General features: G+C 41.7%; 3 protein-coding genes across 4 annotated transcripts in view; all 3 read right to left on the reverse strand.

Moving 5' to 3' along the window:
• LOC137866233 (3',5'-cyclic-AMP phosphodiesterase 4B-like) overlaps positions 1-4,077 on the reverse strand; it is a 47,324-nt gene extending 43,247 nt beyond the window's left edge. Inside the window, exons 1-2 of one of the 2 annotated variants that reach the window (XM_068702000.1) lie at positions 3,839-4,077; positions 981-1,049 (exon numbers count right to left, since the gene is read on the reverse strand). The gene's annotated coding sequence lies outside the window, so the exon portion shown is untranslated. Of the gene's footprint in view, positions 1-980; positions 1,050-3,256; positions 3,332-3,838 lie in introns of those variants that run through there. The other variant, XM_068702001.1, reaches the window with a different exon arrangement.
• A 2,538-nt stretch (positions 4,078-6,615) lies between these two features.
• LOC137866069 (leptin receptor gene-related protein) lies at positions 6,616-9,794 on the reverse strand. The gene is made up of 4 exons (XM_068701724.1): positions 9,653-9,794; positions 9,165-9,240; positions 8,439-8,625; positions 6,616-8,236 (listed from the first exon to the last, which is right to left on the reverse strand). The coding sequence occupies exons 1-4, from the start codon at positions 9,666-9,668 to the stop codon at positions 8,120-8,122; spliced, it is 396 nt and encodes a 131-aa protein (XP_068557825.1). The 5' UTR covers positions 9,669-9,794; the 3' UTR covers positions 6,616-8,119.
• A 1,680-nt stretch (positions 9,795-11,474) lies between these two features.
• On the reverse strand, positions 11,475-17,637 carry LOC137892723 (phosphoglucomutase-1-like). The gene is made up of 11 exons (XM_068738068.1): positions 17,315-17,637; positions 16,123-16,285; positions 15,694-15,840; positions 15,324-15,449; positions 14,441-14,631; positions 14,197-14,351; positions 13,946-14,061; positions 13,672-13,807; positions 12,835-13,018; positions 12,566-12,694; positions 11,475-11,749 (listed from the first exon to the last, which is right to left on the reverse strand). The coding sequence occupies exons 1-11, from the start codon at positions 17,570-17,572 to the stop codon at positions 11,660-11,662; spliced, it is 1,695 nt and encodes a 564-aa protein (XP_068594169.1). The 5' UTR covers positions 17,573-17,637; the 3' UTR covers positions 11,475-11,659.
• Between the last annotated feature and the right edge of the window lie 279 nt (positions 17,638-17,916).

The following is a 17,916-nucleotide window of genomic DNA, read 5'->3' on the forward strand; positions in this document are numbered from 1 at the left end:
ACATAAGAACGTCAAGCAAGTTGATTTTTATTTTATTTTTTCCCATGTGCTGCAGCCTGGCATTCCTTCCAGTAAATGCCATCGAAAAACACTCAATCAACAAATCAGAAAGTAATGTCGCCCCACAGTCATTTTCCCCTGTTGCACCACTAGACCTGATCTTTCTGAGAACTCCCCCCCGCCCCCCCCCCCCCTTTCCGTTGGATGCGAGACGAAAGCCGAGACGTGAGATTCGCCCACCGAAGCGAATTAGTGGAATCTGCCTGAAGCTCACAGACAGACATGGGAGCCTTGATCAATCCCCTGTAGATGCTGGTAATAAGTAATAAGTTCAATAGACATATACGGCGGGAAATTTAAGAGTGATTTAAACAGCCGTCTATGCAGAGTACTTGACTAAACCAGACAAAAAAAATAGATTTGAAGCGTGAAAAAAAGCTGAGGGGACTCCTGTGAGAGTAATGGTGGTTCTAAGGGGTGAGTGGGCAGTGCCCCCCATAATATTAATCCTGGACCCCCCCCCCCCCCCCCCCCTCACTGCACAACTTTCACCCTACATTTGTACCACGAGAGAGGAACTTGTAATTATTCATGGGCAGTGTAAATAAAAAACGAGTGAGTATCCTCGTGTTTATTGTTATACATCTATTGTCGGTCCTCTGGAGAACCAAAATCGAAATTGGAGAACCCTAAATCTATGCATCTGTCCCGTTGGACACACAAATGGCGGACGTCAAAAACTATTTCCATGTGGATTGTGGTACACACGTTACAAATGCTAGAAAGGACCATCTTTAATACTGAGCAACATAATGTGCTGCAGACTCACTGTGTGTTTTAACCAATAGCTCCGTAACGCATAGACAACTAACATATTCTGCTTGAAAACCAATGAATAAATCTTTTACACCACTTTAGTTCTTCGCTGGAAGCCTTTTTCACCATGTTCCCACCCAGACACTGTAATAAAATGTACTCACAGCTGAACCTCTTCTCCTTGAGCCAGTGTTGAGAGGATGGGCGGGAATTCACGTCAGCAGACTGTCGATCTGAAAGACGAACAATGTATGGATTACACATATCACAGCAAAAAAAAAAAAAAAAACAGCCAATAGTATAGGCCAGCAGAAATGTGATTGATCAGCAACAAGGATTCCGGACAATAATCACAAAAAGGGGGCAACATATGTCCCTCATGGGACTCAGGGACTCATGGATGTATTTACACATGATTTCACAACAGTAAACAAAGGAATATTATAACTATTGACAAGTCAGAGTGGAAGGAAAAGTGTGGAGCTAAATGCAGTCGAGCTCCTCCTCTTCACATTAACAATTTAACACAAATGCCACGGTTCTGTAAATGCATGACTGTTATTGCAATCACAGTTCAGACTACCATCCAGTGCATACACGCACATACACACACAACGCTTTCTTGTATTCACAATCAGCTGTTCTTTTGGGGTTGTTGTTTATAAAAAAAAAAAAAATCACAGTTCCCACTATGACGAACACTCACCAAGTCTGCAAACCTAACTGCTTAGCGCAGACACGGCGTGCATTCATCATCTGGAAGTGGAACATCAGTGTTCAGCAACAGAAAAAAAACGCTCTATAGTAACACCAGTAAAGCCACCAAACGAACCAGAAAGTGAGTCATCAGTCTGGTAGCCAAAGCCCTTTTGACAAGAAGCTGGATGTATGGACTCTGTTGTTTCAGCACCTGACTGAGAATAAAAGAACAGCGGCCGGCTGAGTTCACGCACCACATGACGGGGGCGCTACAGAAATGCTATGAACCGGGCTGAAAAGGAAGCGCACCTCTGAAATCTCTTCCTAAAATGTAAAATATAAATAAATAAAAAATAAAATATTACTACAGCTAAGAGCGTGTATGTGATGCCAAACTGATTCACAGCTCTAAAAAAAAAAAAATATATTTGTAAAAGAGAAACAATACTTCAAAAAAAAAAATTCTAAAAATTGAAATGGACACATTCAAATAAATGCTGTTAGCGTAACAAAACTCCAGCCTGACGATTGTAAGGACATTTCACATCTGTGCACATCTTAGCCGATGTTCAGGCCCAGTGGGGTTTGAATATTATTGTGGTAGCCGAGACATTCGTGAGGCGATGTCCATGAGAACAGGCAGAGATGAACTGCTGTGGTGTGACCAACATTCATAATCCCTTCTTACTAACCTCAGCGAAGAAGCTTCATGGTTCCGCTGTAGCTAATTATGTTGCCCCCAAACCCACACATACTGCACACGAGACGTTCGAAGAAGTTAAACTGAATAATAAATTAGGTTGGAATGTTCAACATGCGACACTGGAAATAGAATGCGTTTATGTTCATTAGCATATTAAAAAAAAAAAACGTTTTCTGCTCCCAGCTGATTCAACTGCACTGACTGACAATAGCACTTGTTGTGATTGTGAATATTACATTTAGACTTCAAAGACAGAGACTAGCTACACATGCCAATCTCAGTTATTTCAGCTGGATTGGTACTTTTGCACGCGCATATTTTCGTGTGGATTTTTCCTTGTAAAAACCACGATGCACGTCCCCCTGTGCAGCAAGCAAGGACGACTTTTGTGTCACTGGAACAGAGATACAACAGTGGAACACTTTGGTTTTTAATCATTACATTATCTCAGTAAATAAATATACAGTGTGACCCTGCTGTAGACGACAAATGACTTATTATGGTAGCTTTAATATAAAAAAAAATGTAAAAGGTTAAGCACAACCAATCGCTACCATGGAGAAGATGAATAACAAACTGTTACAATCACCCACAGTCTCTCCTCTAACACAGACTATAAAAAGGTCACTATTGAGTCTTTATATTGATACAAGTCAGACGCATTAAGTCCTAGCAGAGATATGATGTTGATTTCTACTCTGGGGTGAAATAAAGGGCCTAACTAGTGCCATTTATTTTGTGGATGTCGATGGTGGACCTCATTTAACTCAGACTTCTTTGCCAAATGGACAGTGATTGATTGTATAATGGAATATAAAACACTTGGTTATAGACCACTCCAGCAACCCCTCCAATGTCTCCACTTACACAAATATTCACTTTTTGCCCCCCCCCCCCCCCCCCCCCCCCCCCCCCCCACACCACCACCACCCGAAACCTTAATTGTCCCAAACTCAAATACATTTCAAACTCTAATCAATAGCATCCTCTCTCTCCCTCAATAGCGCGTGGAAACACTAAGTGGGGAAAGGCTTTTACCTTGTCTGACCTCGTCACCATCCAAACCTTTGTGCAGGCTGTTTCCAGAGTCGCGCGCCATTCGTTTAGAAATGTGTTTCAAAGTACAACACACACACACACACACACACACACACACACACACACACACACACACACACACACACACACCGAGTAAAGCTGAACGAGTCAGCTGACAAAAAGGAAGAGAGATGCCCACAATGCAAAGTCCTGAGAGGGATGAAGAGCACAGCCTACGTACGGACGAGAAGCCTACGTGATGTGACTGAATCAAAAAGACCTTTCAGTGCAACTCAACATATTTGAGTGCCTCATGTTTCCTCGAATATAGCTTCTGCGCAGCCCAAATGACGGAAACGTGCCACCTGAGCATCGTAAAACATTTTTTATTTGCAAATCTTGGGAGCAACAAAATTCCCTTAGAATAATTTACTTTCGATGGATTTATGCTGTTGATTCCCCCCAATTATTACCCGATAAGGTCGATAAACAGCTATACAAAAATACACATTTATTCCCCCTTTTCGCTCGGAGGCACGGTGAGCCATGTCTTTCTCACGGGACGGTCACATGCGGACTTACCGTGGGGATTATCTGCTGTCCCACGCGCTGGTTTGGTTGTGGTAAACCGTGGTCTCCCGTTTCTCTGCCCCGCTTGTGAAGCACGCGCCCCTTTTTATGAGGTTCCATTTGTGCCATTCGCGCTCGTTCCCATTCCCGACCCCGAGAGCGCATCGATTGGCTTTGACACTGACGACGCAAATCCTTCCGTTTACCAATGGCTGCCAGTGCGCACGCCCTCCCTGCCTTCCCACTACTGCCCTGCGTCCATTTGAATCCCTGCCAGCGGGGAGCATTGTGTGGATGCGTCTGCTTCACCAGTTTAATGGAGCTACAACCTCCCCACCCCACCCCACCCCACGCACGCACACACACACACACCAACCCCTCCGGCTCTCTGTCGTGTATTGACTCCCTGATGTGTTTTAGTTGATTGTCTCCCCAAATAGTTATCCACATCGCCTGTCTGCTTATGACTTAGCGAGACAAAGTTAAACTGTTGTTGGCACTTCATGTAGCTCATTAGAGGGCACAGTGTTCCAGAGGGAAGTTGCAGTAAAATGTTAACAATAAAACCCAAAATAAAAAGAATTATGAGAAGTTGTAAATGAGTAGCCTATTGCATCGTATATTGAAATATAAATAGCATGCATCTATGTAGCGATCTATATCATCTACCTGTTTTTGTTGTGTGTAGTGTAATAGACTTATATTACAGTATCACACAACTATGTGCTGTGTTGCATTGAGTTTGTGTGTAAGGGTTCAAGACCAGACTGAGCAGTCTTTTGGAGTGATCTTGATGCCTTTGCTGTTGCCAAGCAACAGCTGTCCTGGAACAGAGATGAATGGGTGTCCCTGGGCTTTCTTCATCTCCGTCCTCACCTTCATCCTTTGTTGTTCTCAATGTCTCTCTCTCTCTCTCTCTCTCTCTCTCTCTCTCTCTCTCTCTCTCTCTCTCTCTCTCTCTCTCTCTCTCTCTCACACACACACATAGAATAAAAACACTGTTTGACTTTATTCAACAGAGAATTAGGCCCCATCAATGTGCCATGTTATGGGTTTTTGGGACATATGCACAACTTCTTATTCACATGGTCTCAATGTCAGTGGTGTAGGTTGCAGTACTTACTTCTTTAAACACTTTTCTTACCTAAGTAACTGGGCCACGGCTGATCAATAACCAGCTTTTCCTTTTGAAATATGTAGACAGCTCACTTTGATCCACAGCCAACACGAGGTCTCTCTCTTGCTCTGATGGACCGTAAGAAAACTTGCCGTGAAATTCACAGTAGTTATCTGGCAGCAATTGACGAGTAACCTCTTGTTGTGTGTGTTTTTTAATTAAAGTAACAATCATGTAAATGTACAATAAAAACACAGTACTTTCCAAATAGTGCATTTCTGCTTAAAGTAGGATTATTACTGCAAAAAAAACCAAGTTATTTCTATGGGAAACATGTTTTCATGAGGCTCCCAAAGGGCCAGGACTGATCAGAACAATCCACACCAGTCATGGCTCACAATCACAGCTTGTAGGGGGTGGAGTTTTAGTTCTTATACATACTGTATAAGAACCTTCAATACCTGCTTTATTTAAATATGGTAGCTTGCAGCCATATGGCAACAATCTCTAGTAATCGTGGGCTTTGACAGGCTTAATGGGGCAGGATGTGATCCAGTGCAACACATAACACACGCTTTCTGGGTATTGAGATTTCATATCTACTGCAGCCTTTACTGTTTCTGTGAAAGTACATTTCATCTCTGCCAGGATGTTCAGTAGCAGAATGGTAACAGTGTATAGAGTAGTGATTTTCTACAGGACTATAAGTTACTGGGTTTCTGCAGTACATTGTTGGTTGCTGTGATATTTTTTTTTTTTACAATTGCTGACATCATTCCTGTGATTTTTCACAGTAACAGTATTCTACTGTGAAACCGTATGCTCTCCCCTCTTTCTTTCATCAACCCCAAGAGACCAATTTTCATCCTGTAATCTTCGATATGTCAACACTTTTTTGCAAAATCTTCTTCTTAAGTGCTTTTCATACGGCAGCACTGATACAGAGCTAACCTCTCTGTGGGATGTTAGTCCGTACGCTCTTTGTGACATGCAATCACTGGAAGGCGACAACACAGATGGTTTTCACAGAAATAATCACTCATTTGCAGGGAGCGGTGAGGAAATGCGTTCGGCTTAACACTGAAATTGGCGAGGCAGCTGCATTCCTGACGCACGTCAGCAACGAACGAGCGACTCAAGTTGCATGCAGCTGCACGGTTGTTTTCTATCACATCCTCTTTAACCCTGAATATAGAATGCTGGCTTTTATCGGTCTTTTGCTGTGCAGCTTACTCACAACGGCAATGTTGTGGATCACGTATTCAATATTAATGTTTTGGTGTTTGGAAAGATCAAAACAGACAGATGTTTTTTTTCCCAGTGATAATGATGCGCTGTTAGGCAAAACACGGAGCTCTTTTGCACACCGCTTATTGAATATTGCAAAATGTCTAAATGATTTAGCAGATGCTCGCGCCTGAAGTTCAGGCCTGTCAGGCAGACTTGTATGTGTTCGCAAAGTCTGGCCAGACAGAATTGATCTGAACACACCCAACACCTCTCCTTCTTTCGCAGTCTGGGTCTCGCGGGAGGCCATTACAGAGGTTTGCTACGTTCACCATTGCCGCTGCGCTATAGAGTCCACATAGATCCGTGGCGACCACCCAGACCAGCTTTACATAAGTCAGATCTCCATCCACATCGCACACCAGCAATAAACACAGAGACAGAGTTTCATTATACAGGGAGTTTTAATCAATGTTAGAAAACAAAAATGTAACCAGGAGCTTATAAAATAACCTTTGAGAACCTCTTCAGAACTCGTTAGTGTGAGTATGGGAGTCACAATAGAAAGCTTTCTTTACATGTCAGTTCTGAGACGCACAGTATAATATTTCCCTCGAAAAAAAGAAAAAAAAAAGCAGTTAAGGAATTGGGAAATCAAAAATGATACAGGACACTCACTGGGATTCTCTGTGATAGTCAAGTGGGCTAATCATACAAACTTCAGAACCTGGTTAAGAGTCAGTTACTAGAAATGATGACATAGAAGATGATTCAGTTATATTGATTTTTACAACTAGAAATATCAATGGCCCCTGATGAGGATGACAACACCCAAACCAAATCACAGTGATTTCTCTATTAATCAAAATACACACTGGAAGACGGGCACTTACGAATGAGCTTGCAGGTTAAGCCCTCTCCTTTTGGAGAAAAAAAAAAAAAAAAACCCGGCCTCAAAACATATTTCTCCCATATTTACTATTCAACATGTAAAAGATAGTCACAAATTAATATCACGCTCTTAGTGGCTCAATTGTATGAATTTCGTTGTCATCTGGAGGAATATAAAATGGATTTTATGGGGTGCTTGTTCAGGCCTGTTGACACAATAACTGAACATAGAATCTTAGATGTATGATTTTCACTACACAGCGCTTTCAGATCAAAATCCACAGTTCGAGGGTGAATATGTTCCATTTTTTGCACTCAAAATGATCTTTGGTGAGAATGTAAACAATTGCACCGGAACAAAAAGTAAGGCTTTACAGTCTTGTCGCAAAATGAAAACAAAGAAAAAAACACACACACACACACACACACACACACACACACACACACACACACACACACAATCTCCATACAAATATATCTTTACCTGATAAGGAGTCCTACAACTAGTTAGCTTGGATTAAGATAACTTGCCCTGCCTTCACACTTTAAACAGCAGACAGCGCTGATAATAAGCAAACCATAAGTCAATAAAGCCAATCCTGCCTTGAGCAATGAGGACAGATAGTGCAGTGAGCATCGCAGTGTACATTACAATAGAGTTACTCTTTAGGATCCCAATATGATGTCGATTAACTGAAGCGTAATGAAATAGCAGGCAGATGCAATAAGCAGGGTGATTTGGGGGTTGAAATAAAAAGGCGAGACAAGCTGAAATACATGGGTGGAGGTGGATAGGCATCAGTGTCTCTCTGGTCCTAGACATAAGGCACTTTAATGGGATACATATTGTTGTCTCCAACCCTGACACCCTTTAATATAAAAATTGGCCTGAAAACATTGCCCAGTAAAGTTGACATTTTTTTTGCAGCATACAATGTACATGAGCGTCATCCCCTAGGACACATACGCCCCTCAGTCTGCCGTCTATCCGTTCAACTATCCACCTACCCACCCATCCATCCATCCATCCTTCCGTCTGTCCACCGTCTGAAGGCACTCTACCACTGCTCCCAGCTGAAGTCGTCCCCGCCTCCAAACACGACAAAAAAGCCAAAGATGGTGAGGAAGATGACAGCGTTTCCTGTCATCACCAGACCACAGGCACCCCACTGGATCTGTCGGAGGAAAAACATTCATCCTGAATCAGTCCACAAAATGAATCTATAGCTTTTTCCACAACGCTCTGCTGCCACAGTGTACATCTCTCAAGAAAAAAAAGTGCATTTGAAATATACTAACAATTGATGGAGGTGCACAGAACACAAAAGACTACACAAACAAATACAAGCCAAGCCCGGCTGTAAAGAGAGAACTTACTGTGGTATTGCGGGCGAGCACAATGGGAAGCCCAAAAGATGATACCACAATGCCGGTTGTTAAGAAGTAGGCCAACTCTCTGCATGCGTTGCTGGAGGAGTCAGTGTCATCACTGAGGCGTCTGGATATGAAGGTCGGGATGGGGCTTAATATGTAGAAGATCAGGACAAACAGCGGCCAGTATACCCTAAAGAATCACATGTGGAACAGTTAAAAGCATGGTCCGCATTGTATGATACACGATGGCAGCAAATTCAAGAAAAACAATATTGTACCAAAAAATAATAATTCACAAACTGGGAGTATGAGGGCGGGGGGGGGGGCTCTAATGAAATATGCTTATTGAGATTCATAATGGAAATTGTAGGATTCAGCATGTCTGGAGCTTGATCCATACAAGAGACTACATTTTGTCATTCTCTGCAGCATTGATTTTAACCATTCTTTTTAAATGTTCCTCTTAAAAGTCCCTCAACTTAATATAAGTGCAATATTTAACAGCTGGAGCACCACTTGTAGCAGCCAGACAAGGCGTTTCTGAGAGTTTTGTTGTTTTTGTTAAACTGCTGTTTTTCATATCTCTCTGATTAATTGCCTCTTCACTGAAACCCCCCCCCCCCCCCCCCCAGGTATTTTAACAATCCATTTAAGCCTCAATATTGCATGTTAACCAAGGTCTATGTGATACAATAACATAAGATACTTAATATATAACTAATAACCTACCCGTACTGTTCCAGCGCACAGCCCAGAAGAAGAAACGTAAGTCCAATGGCACCACTGAAGGACAAACCAACCAGTGCTGAAACAAGAGAAACGTCCCATTAGCGTTACGTTACGTTACGTTACGTTACACACGCTGAACTGTCCAAAGTTACAATAAGACACAAAACAGAAATCGGCTAACGTCATATGCTTGTAACGCTTGCTGTGGAATCTGTCTGTATGCCAAGCTAACTTTAACGATACATTTACTGTGAATAAATAAACAACTTAAAACAGGTTGATAACTTAATAACGGAACTAACATTGCAGCTTGTAACACATCCTAATGTCCTTCAGCAGTATTGTATTGATAGCTTTCGACATGAAAGAGCAAAAAAAACAAACATACACAACTATGCTAACAAAGTATTTGAAGCATCAACGTCGTCGTAACTCAACGAACGTAAATCTCAGCTGTCGACTGACTCATAGCGCCGAGAATACAATACCTTTAATTCCGGCCATTGCGATAAATGTGTGAAACTTTCTGTTTGACTTTTGATCTCCTTTGTGTTTTGTTTATGTGCTCAGGCTCTTCTCTTCTTTCTCGGTAGACGCACTTCCTGCTTCCTCCATCGGGTTTTCCTACTTTGTCAGGTGACTGTCTTAAAGAGACAGTAGCAGTCAGAGCCGGGATTTGCCAACCGCGTGCTGAACATGCAGACACACCTGAACACCACCAGGTGCTGCCGACTCCTCGTCTCCCACGATTAGCCGCGTGCAGGCGCATTAATGAAATGTTCTTGTCAATCAAATGTCGTTTTCTCCCATGGTTGTTGCAATCCCTTGTGATGAGGGGCAGGGCACCATGCAGTACTGTGCGTGGGGGCTTGATTAACACCCACGTGATATCCGTGGTGTAAATGTTTCCTAATGTACATTTTTGAGGAACTTGTACTTTACTTCAGTATTTCTGTTGTATCCTCTTTTTTTTTAAAATACATCTACATTTCTTATGATAATACACTTTACTATCTATCTGTAAATATCTGACAGCTCTACTTAAACAAATTACATTCTGTATTCAAATTAGCATACAGACCATAGGCTGTATAAGATGTAAACGTGTCATGCAGCGATCCTGGCTGCCTGCCAAACGTAAACGTATGAACACAAACTCTCGTGAACCATGCATTACATATAAGACGGATCCTTTTGAGCCATAATAATACAAATAATCTCAGATATAGATGCTATTTGGACCCATTTTATTTGGCTTCTATGATGTAAATATATTTTGATCTGTGTTGGCAACAGTGTTTATTTCCCCCCCTGGTCACTAAGGCCTATCGAACCAATTTCAAAAGCCAGAAGTCTGAGATTCAATTTCCGAATTTAGTTTTTCGTTTGTATTTATGGTGATATAACTATTCATTCGATCTTGTTACGTCGCCGTCGTGCATATCCTGATCGTCCAGTTTGTCCTGAATCAAAGAGATGCACATACCATGATGCATTATGGGTCGAGAGGTTATGCATTATTACAGACGGAGACCAAGTCCTGACATGACTGAGCAATGTCAGTGATTTTTTTTTCTTCACAAAGTGATGCATTCTCAAAAATGACTTCAGATGAACCAGAGCTAAACTCCGTGTGTCTCGCTCTTGTTGGGCTTCAGGTTCACTGTACTATGGAGATGAAACCAGGAGAAAGGTAGAGTACTTCAAAGGGCATTTGTGATCACAGAGCTGGACCAGATGTTAGCGCACTGATGCTGCTGCTCTCCAGATGGATATCATGTCGCCACCAGAGCTGGACACGTCTCTTTTAAAATGTTTCTTCTGACAGCTCAAATGTCTCCTGCAGAAAAGAAGTTTAAGATATATTATTATTAAGATAAAAGTAACTATAAACTATACTCCACAAGGTATTGAAAGGTAACCCTGTTTATATCTAATACCCCAATATTGCAATGCTTTGCTGGATCTTTGTAATTATGGAAAGATGTGTTTGTGTCAATGTTTGAGCGAGCAGACTTGTCACTCATCCTCCAGCACCACACACTTGACTGCAATCTCAGGTTGTTATTTGCTAATTAATTCCTAATTCCTAATTTCCCTGAATGAAAAGGAGTACAGACGATCCAAATAATAATTTCAGGCTTCATGACAGGAGACAGACAGTTCTTTAATTTGGAAATGAGCACTGGGAGCATGTAGAAATGTTATTCATGTGACACTAGTATCAGTTTTGATCACTAAGAATGACTCACAGATAACCCAAGTGAAATTGAAATATATTTGTAAAAGACACAAAGATCACAAATGACCCAAAAAATAGAAAGCAGTTTAATGTAGAACAGAGGAAAAACACTGAATATATTTTAGCCTAAAAATGCAAACTGCTGCATGTTGTGCAGCTACACTTGGAATTGAAGCTCAGTTTATACAAAAATCTGGAAAGAAAAAAAAAAAGGGCATTAGTTTAGCGATGATGGAGTAACAAACGGGAGGAATCATGTGATGACTGATGGGCCACTTCGACCCGTCCTGCGATGGAGCTGGGAAATCTTCAGAGCGATGGTTGCCAGGGGCGCCAGCATCACCTGTCCCAAACAAGAATGATATGGTTAGAGACACATGCAGCCGGCTGCCATATGCCACTGATGCATTTCCTCATAAATATTTAACAATAAACAGGACAGAGTTGCAGATGTTACTTTAAAAGCATAGCTTTGAAAGATACCAATTACTTCACACTGGGAGAAGTTGAACTACAGGAAAGGGAGAAATCTAGTTTGGTTAACTAGAGCTTAAGAAAAAATAGTTTAAACAATACAAAATACAATACAATTTCCTTTAAAAGAAGTATTTAATTTGCACCATTTTCGACTGCTTGACCAACCGCTGTCTTACTAGTCAGTTTTGTAACATCTGACTTGCCGAAGAGGATGATGCTGTCGCTGTGTAAACAATGAGCAATGCCCGCCCTTTTACAGATGTAGGTAAACACACAGATGTGAAAGGTCAGGTGTGTGGTGGTGGCACACAAGTTTGCTTTAAAGCTTTCTGCCAGAAAAGGCTTTACGGCAAAAAGCCCTGAAGACCGACTTCACTCATCTTTCCACAAATTCAATGATAGAAAAAGGGGGACAGGGCTGGTCAAAGGGGGTTCAATTACAGTAAAATAAAATAAAATAAATTCCTTTCCTAAACTGTCAAACTGACTGTTTTTGCCCATTTGTCTGTTGGCCATTTGGGAGCGGATGGTTTGATATGTGAGCTTATGCCTCTCCTGTTCCTCTCACCCACATAGCACTACACCTCATATGTTTCATGCAAATCATAAGACTTTTTAGTATTGTGGACTATTTAGTCAAATAACTCCTGAAACAATTTCAAATGAGATTTTTTTTTTTTACCTGTGTGTCTTTTAAGATTTGCTCCTTCTCATAGCTGTCTATGTAGATTCGAACTGTCGCCACATCACAACCTGTCCCACTGAGTCTGTAGATGATTCGAGAACCGTCAGAGAAGATTATCCGCAGACCCTGCAGTGAAAACAGCCCGGTACAGACCATGTGAAACTTTTAGGATCGGCAGGCACAGCTGAGTCGCTCCGGTGCCAAGTTACATCCAGTAAGTGTCCACATAAAAACGTTGTCATTATAGAACTCAATGTGTCATGTACCTGGTTCCTGGATATGGTGCTGTCGACTGGGTCTGTGTACTCAAAGTTGTCTGCTTTTTCCACTTGGTAGATTTTGTCTTCCACAGCAAATCTCTGCTTCACAAAGGACTTGTCCACGATCATAATCTCCAGATCCTCCATCATCTCACAGGCTGCATCTATGTCTACGTTCTCATAGTCATATCTGGACAAAAAACAACAACATCTATTATTAAAAGAATAAGTGAATTATTGTTGCACGATTGTGTTGTGTTATTTTGATGAAGGGAGTGAAGACAGTCCAACATTTTAGAGTAAATTTAATAATTTCGACAGGACTTTTTTGCCGCAATACTGTCGAAATGTATATTTATTTGTGAATGCAGTGTTTTGTGAACACTGTAAGTATAAATGCATTCCTTGTAATTCAGCAGTAAATATTTGTAAGACACCATAATGCTTGTAATTTTTTTTATTTAATTTAATAAATGTGGAAACGAAAATGAGTGATGGCCTATTAATACCACTGCCATGCATAAACATACCTGGTATATTGCATACAATGCTGAACTATTCAATTAATGGACAGATTCATGTTTGGGAAAAAAAAAAAAAAAAATTTGACTAATCAACCAAACATTTCGCGGACCCCCTGTTGAAGACCTCTGAACTAGACAGTTCAGGCCTTGAAAGAATATGTAATGGTATAAATGTTCCACTAGATGTCAGTCATGTTATGTCTGTATCTACTTAACGTGTATCTGCATAATCAGTCCACTCTCCATCTATATCAAATCAACAACGTGCATCATGTCCACTTAGACATTTTCCAAGATCACAAACGTGTCGACATCCCACCGGGTGAAGTAGTTCCTTCCGTATTTCAGCCAGTGGTCCTTCAGGATATCCTCCACACTCTGCTTTCTAGTGGCCAGGATGGACAGCCATGCCAGCACGGCCCAAAGCCCATCCTTCTCACGAATATGGTCTCCACCTGAAAGAGGATATGTGATTAGGTTCACCATGCACAGAAAAGAAAAGCATGATAATTAAACTAGAGCCTTCCCCCCCCCCCACATACTAAGTTAATCAAAATATTTTGATCTAATAACTTGCTGAAGAGATACAGTACCTGTACCAAAGCTTTCTTCCCCACACAAAGACAGTCGGCCTGCGTCCATTAGGTTCCCAAAGAATTTCCACCCAGTGGGAGTTTCATATAACTCTATTTTTGTTGCCTTGGCTACTCTGCAGGAAATACATTGAAAGAGTAAATGCAATGGTTTGATCTTATTCAAATCTATTTGTGCCAAAAAGTATTGTAAGTTGAAAATCCCTGTGTTGTGGCGGTGATGTGAAACCGAGCCAGGCTGTATTTTTTACCTGTCTAAGGCTGCACTTGTGGGCATGCTGCGGGCGAAGCCTCTCACCCCTGTATGTTGGAAGTATGGGATGCAGAAGATGTTGTCAGCAATCACAGCCACAGAGTCAGGTGGTGTGACGAAGAAGCCGTGTTTACCGAGGATCATGTTACGGTCCTAGAAAGCCAGACGGACAGGGATGAGAAGGTTCTTTTTATTTGATCTCAGAAAATCTAAAGAAACGAGACGAGTAATAGGACACGAACCCCATCACCATCAAATGCTGCACCAAAATCATACTGTCCGTCCCTCATGCTGTCAACCAGATCTGCAGCGTAGGTGAGGTTAGGATCTGGGTGTTGACCCCCAAAGTCCTCCAACGGAACACAGTTGATCGCGGAATTGACAGGGCAGCCCAGCTCCTCACAGAGTATTCTCCTCACATACGGTCCTACCACTGGTGATGAGAGAAGACGGCTATAAAGACAACGAACTACTGGAGTAAAATATTGTTTTGCAAGAAGTGGCACTATTGGCATTCTAAAACAACAGCGAAAACCACCACCAACAACAATTTGGGGAAATACACTTTATTTGCTCTCTCGACAAGAGTTAAATGAGAAGATTGACGCCAATTGTACGGTAAATATGAAGCTACCGCCATCAGCTGGTTAGCTTAGGTATGCATGAAGATAGGGAATTGGGGAAAACAGAGTGGCTCTGTTCGATCTCATCACAAATAAGTTATAACTTCAATTAATAATGTTTTGAGACTGAATGAGATGGAGAAAAAGTCAGGGGTCACAATGGTAGAGGTGTGCTATCATGTCAGAATGTTTACCCTATAAATACTCATGACTTCCTGTGAAGGGGTGTCGAGGGGGTTGTGGGGACTGTTCACCCATTAGTTTCAGTTTCAGTGTTTGGGGACGCTCCTAAATAGCTTTAGTAACCTGATCATTATGAATCAGTCCAAAGTCAACAGTTCCCATAACCCCATAACACTAGTCCAACAACACTTGTTTATTCATGTTTTAAAATGATTTTATATATCTCTACAAATGTCTTATCTTTATTTAAATGATTTTGTTCAACATATTTGAAATTATCTCGATGAGATTAACATGCTCTTGGTAAATATCCTCTCACCTCCATGCATGGCATCTATTCTTATCTTGATGTGCTTTTCACCAGACAGAAGATGCTTCAGAGCAGCAAAGTCAAAGACGTTCCTCAACAAGTTAGCGTAGGATTCCACAGAGTCCACAATTTCCACTGGACGCCACAGATGAGAAACACAGTATGAATGAATGAATTCACATGCCATCACAAACATTACAGTGAAAAGATCTGAAGAATGGCAAAGATGTGTCACATGACCAATTCAGTGAGTGGAGCAAGTATCTCCAGGGAAAGTTTGAACTGCTCTAGTATTCATCCACCATGCTTTTTTTCTTCTTCTCATATTGCCTCCATCCTCTCCTAATTTGAAGCGATGGGTTCCAGACTAATGCTTCACCTGTGAATGGTTTGAACTTGTTTTCCAGATCAAACATCTGTTTGCCCTGGGTTGTCAAATCCACATGCAGTCCAGGGCAGATGGCAAACTCCTCAATGGTCCTGCTGATCTGAAAGATCTTGTTTGTGACAGCCTCCTTGGCTGGGCCTGGATGCATTAGAAAAATCTATGATATTACATTGGATATTGTGCACTGGTGGACTATACACATTCAGCATAGTGGTGATAACATTCAGGGTCGTTTTTGGGATATCATTTGGTAAAACCATGCAGATCTTTCGATGTACTTTGTGCCAGATTTTATGTCCAGACAATTCTCAAACAATATCTCATTACTGTGTCTGAATGAGGCCTTGTTAACTTCACTCCTAACACTATTTTTCACTTGGCTGATGCCCCTGCATGCCTCCTCCTCTCCAGTTACCATACCTCCATTTGCAGTATTGAACTTAATGCCAAAGTCTCCATCAGGTCCACCAGGGTTGTGGCTGGCAGTGAGGATGATGCCACCGATGGCTTTGTATTTCCTGATTACACAGGAGATGGCAGGTGTGGACATTATCCCGTGGTGTCCAATGATCATACGACCCACCTGAGGAAATGTCACACAGGTGTGTGTGTGTGTGTGTGAGTCGGTTGGCATGAGTGTGTATCTTAATTTATCTGAGTGGGGGAGGGGAGGGACTAGCACTGAATATCGGGTTTGGTGTGTCATGCTTCTTGCTTAAGTAACTGCTGCTAGACTTGCATTTAATGAACGGCAGTTATAGCCCATCAAGACCAAGTTATATTGTACGTAAGTGTATTTTTACTCCCTCTAACAATACCGAGAAAGCATCAGAAGCTCAAAGGTTACGCAACTTAAGTCCTGGGACCACAGAGAGCTCATTACTGGTGCTGGCAAGACAGTAGAAAACAAAACAGGTTGTATGCTCTTTGTTATTTGAAGACATCGGCCAGGAGCTGCAGTAAGAGCAGCGACTAGCAGGTTGTCTGGTTGAGAGGCTGAGTATGGTTGAGTTGATTTCTCAGAGTTACATCGTTCTGCTGTTGTGTTGCATTATACTGTCTCCTCTCACTGTCTTGTTGAATGTTTGATTTTCGATTTTTTTTAAAAAGAAAATTTTTTTTAACATAAAAATTTGAACATAAACACACACACACACACACACACACACACACACACACACACACACACACACACACACACACACACACAACCAAAGGCTTTGACAAAAGACTAACTAATATTATGAATGTAATACAACTATCATTATCTAAATTATTGAACATTTATTTTATTTTAACATTTGGATAACTAGAACTAGATATATAGATTGTACCTTAACCTTTTGATTTAGGATCTCTATCACAATATTTGTATTATTATTATTATTATTATTATTATTATTATTATTAAATTAATTCCTATGAACACAGTCATGTCTCCAACCAAGGCTGCACAATTAATTCTAAGACAACAAGAGGATGGCACAACAAATGTCAACAAAGGAATAACAACAGGTGACACATACATGCTTACACCCACCCTCATACAAACACACATTTACCAGCATGCACACATAAACAAACACACACACACACACACGGTGACACTGACCCCGTTGGCAGCTGCCATCTGCACAATGACCTCAATAGCTGTTCTGTTGAAGAAGCGACCGTCTCCCCCCACCACCACTGTTGATCCCTGTCGGTCCCGTAGGTCAATGGAGGAGAAGATACTCTGGATGAAGTTGTGTAGATAGTTCTTCCTGGACTGGAATACGTGGACTTTTTTCCTCAGGCCGCTGGTGCCGGGTCTCTGGTCGGCGTAGGGTGCTGTAGGGACAGTCAACACCTGCAGAAGACTGTTGTCCATTGTTTCAATATGAGAATCCAACCTAATGCAACAGCAAAGAGAGCTACGACCTGTGTTTAGAGGGAGATCCCCTGTCAGTTGACATGGGGAAGCGCACACAGGGGAAGAATGGCAGGGTATAATCTTGACTCCTCCTGTTATTTCATGAGAAGTACAGGGTTACAGTGGCACTTCTGAAGCCCAAAATAACTTTTCAAACCAATGTGTGTGCAGAGGCAGGGGGAGTAACTGAAGACGCTCCTTCACACATGTGCAGGGAGATCACTGTCAAGGCTGCAGGGCCAGTCACAAAGAAGTGTGTGTGTGTGTGTGTGTGTGTGTGTGTGTGTTTGGGTGTGTCTGGA

The sequence above is a fragment of the Cebidichthys violaceus genome, unplaced genomic scaffold (genome assembly GCF_023349555.1).
Source record: "Cebidichthys violaceus isolate CVI_PGR_0920_01 unplaced genomic scaffold, fCebVio1.0.p SCAF_8, whole genome shotgun sequence".
In the NCBI taxonomy this organism is placed as follows: domain Eukaryota; kingdom Metazoa; phylum Chordata; class Actinopteri; order Perciformes; family Stichaeidae; genus Cebidichthys; species Cebidichthys violaceus.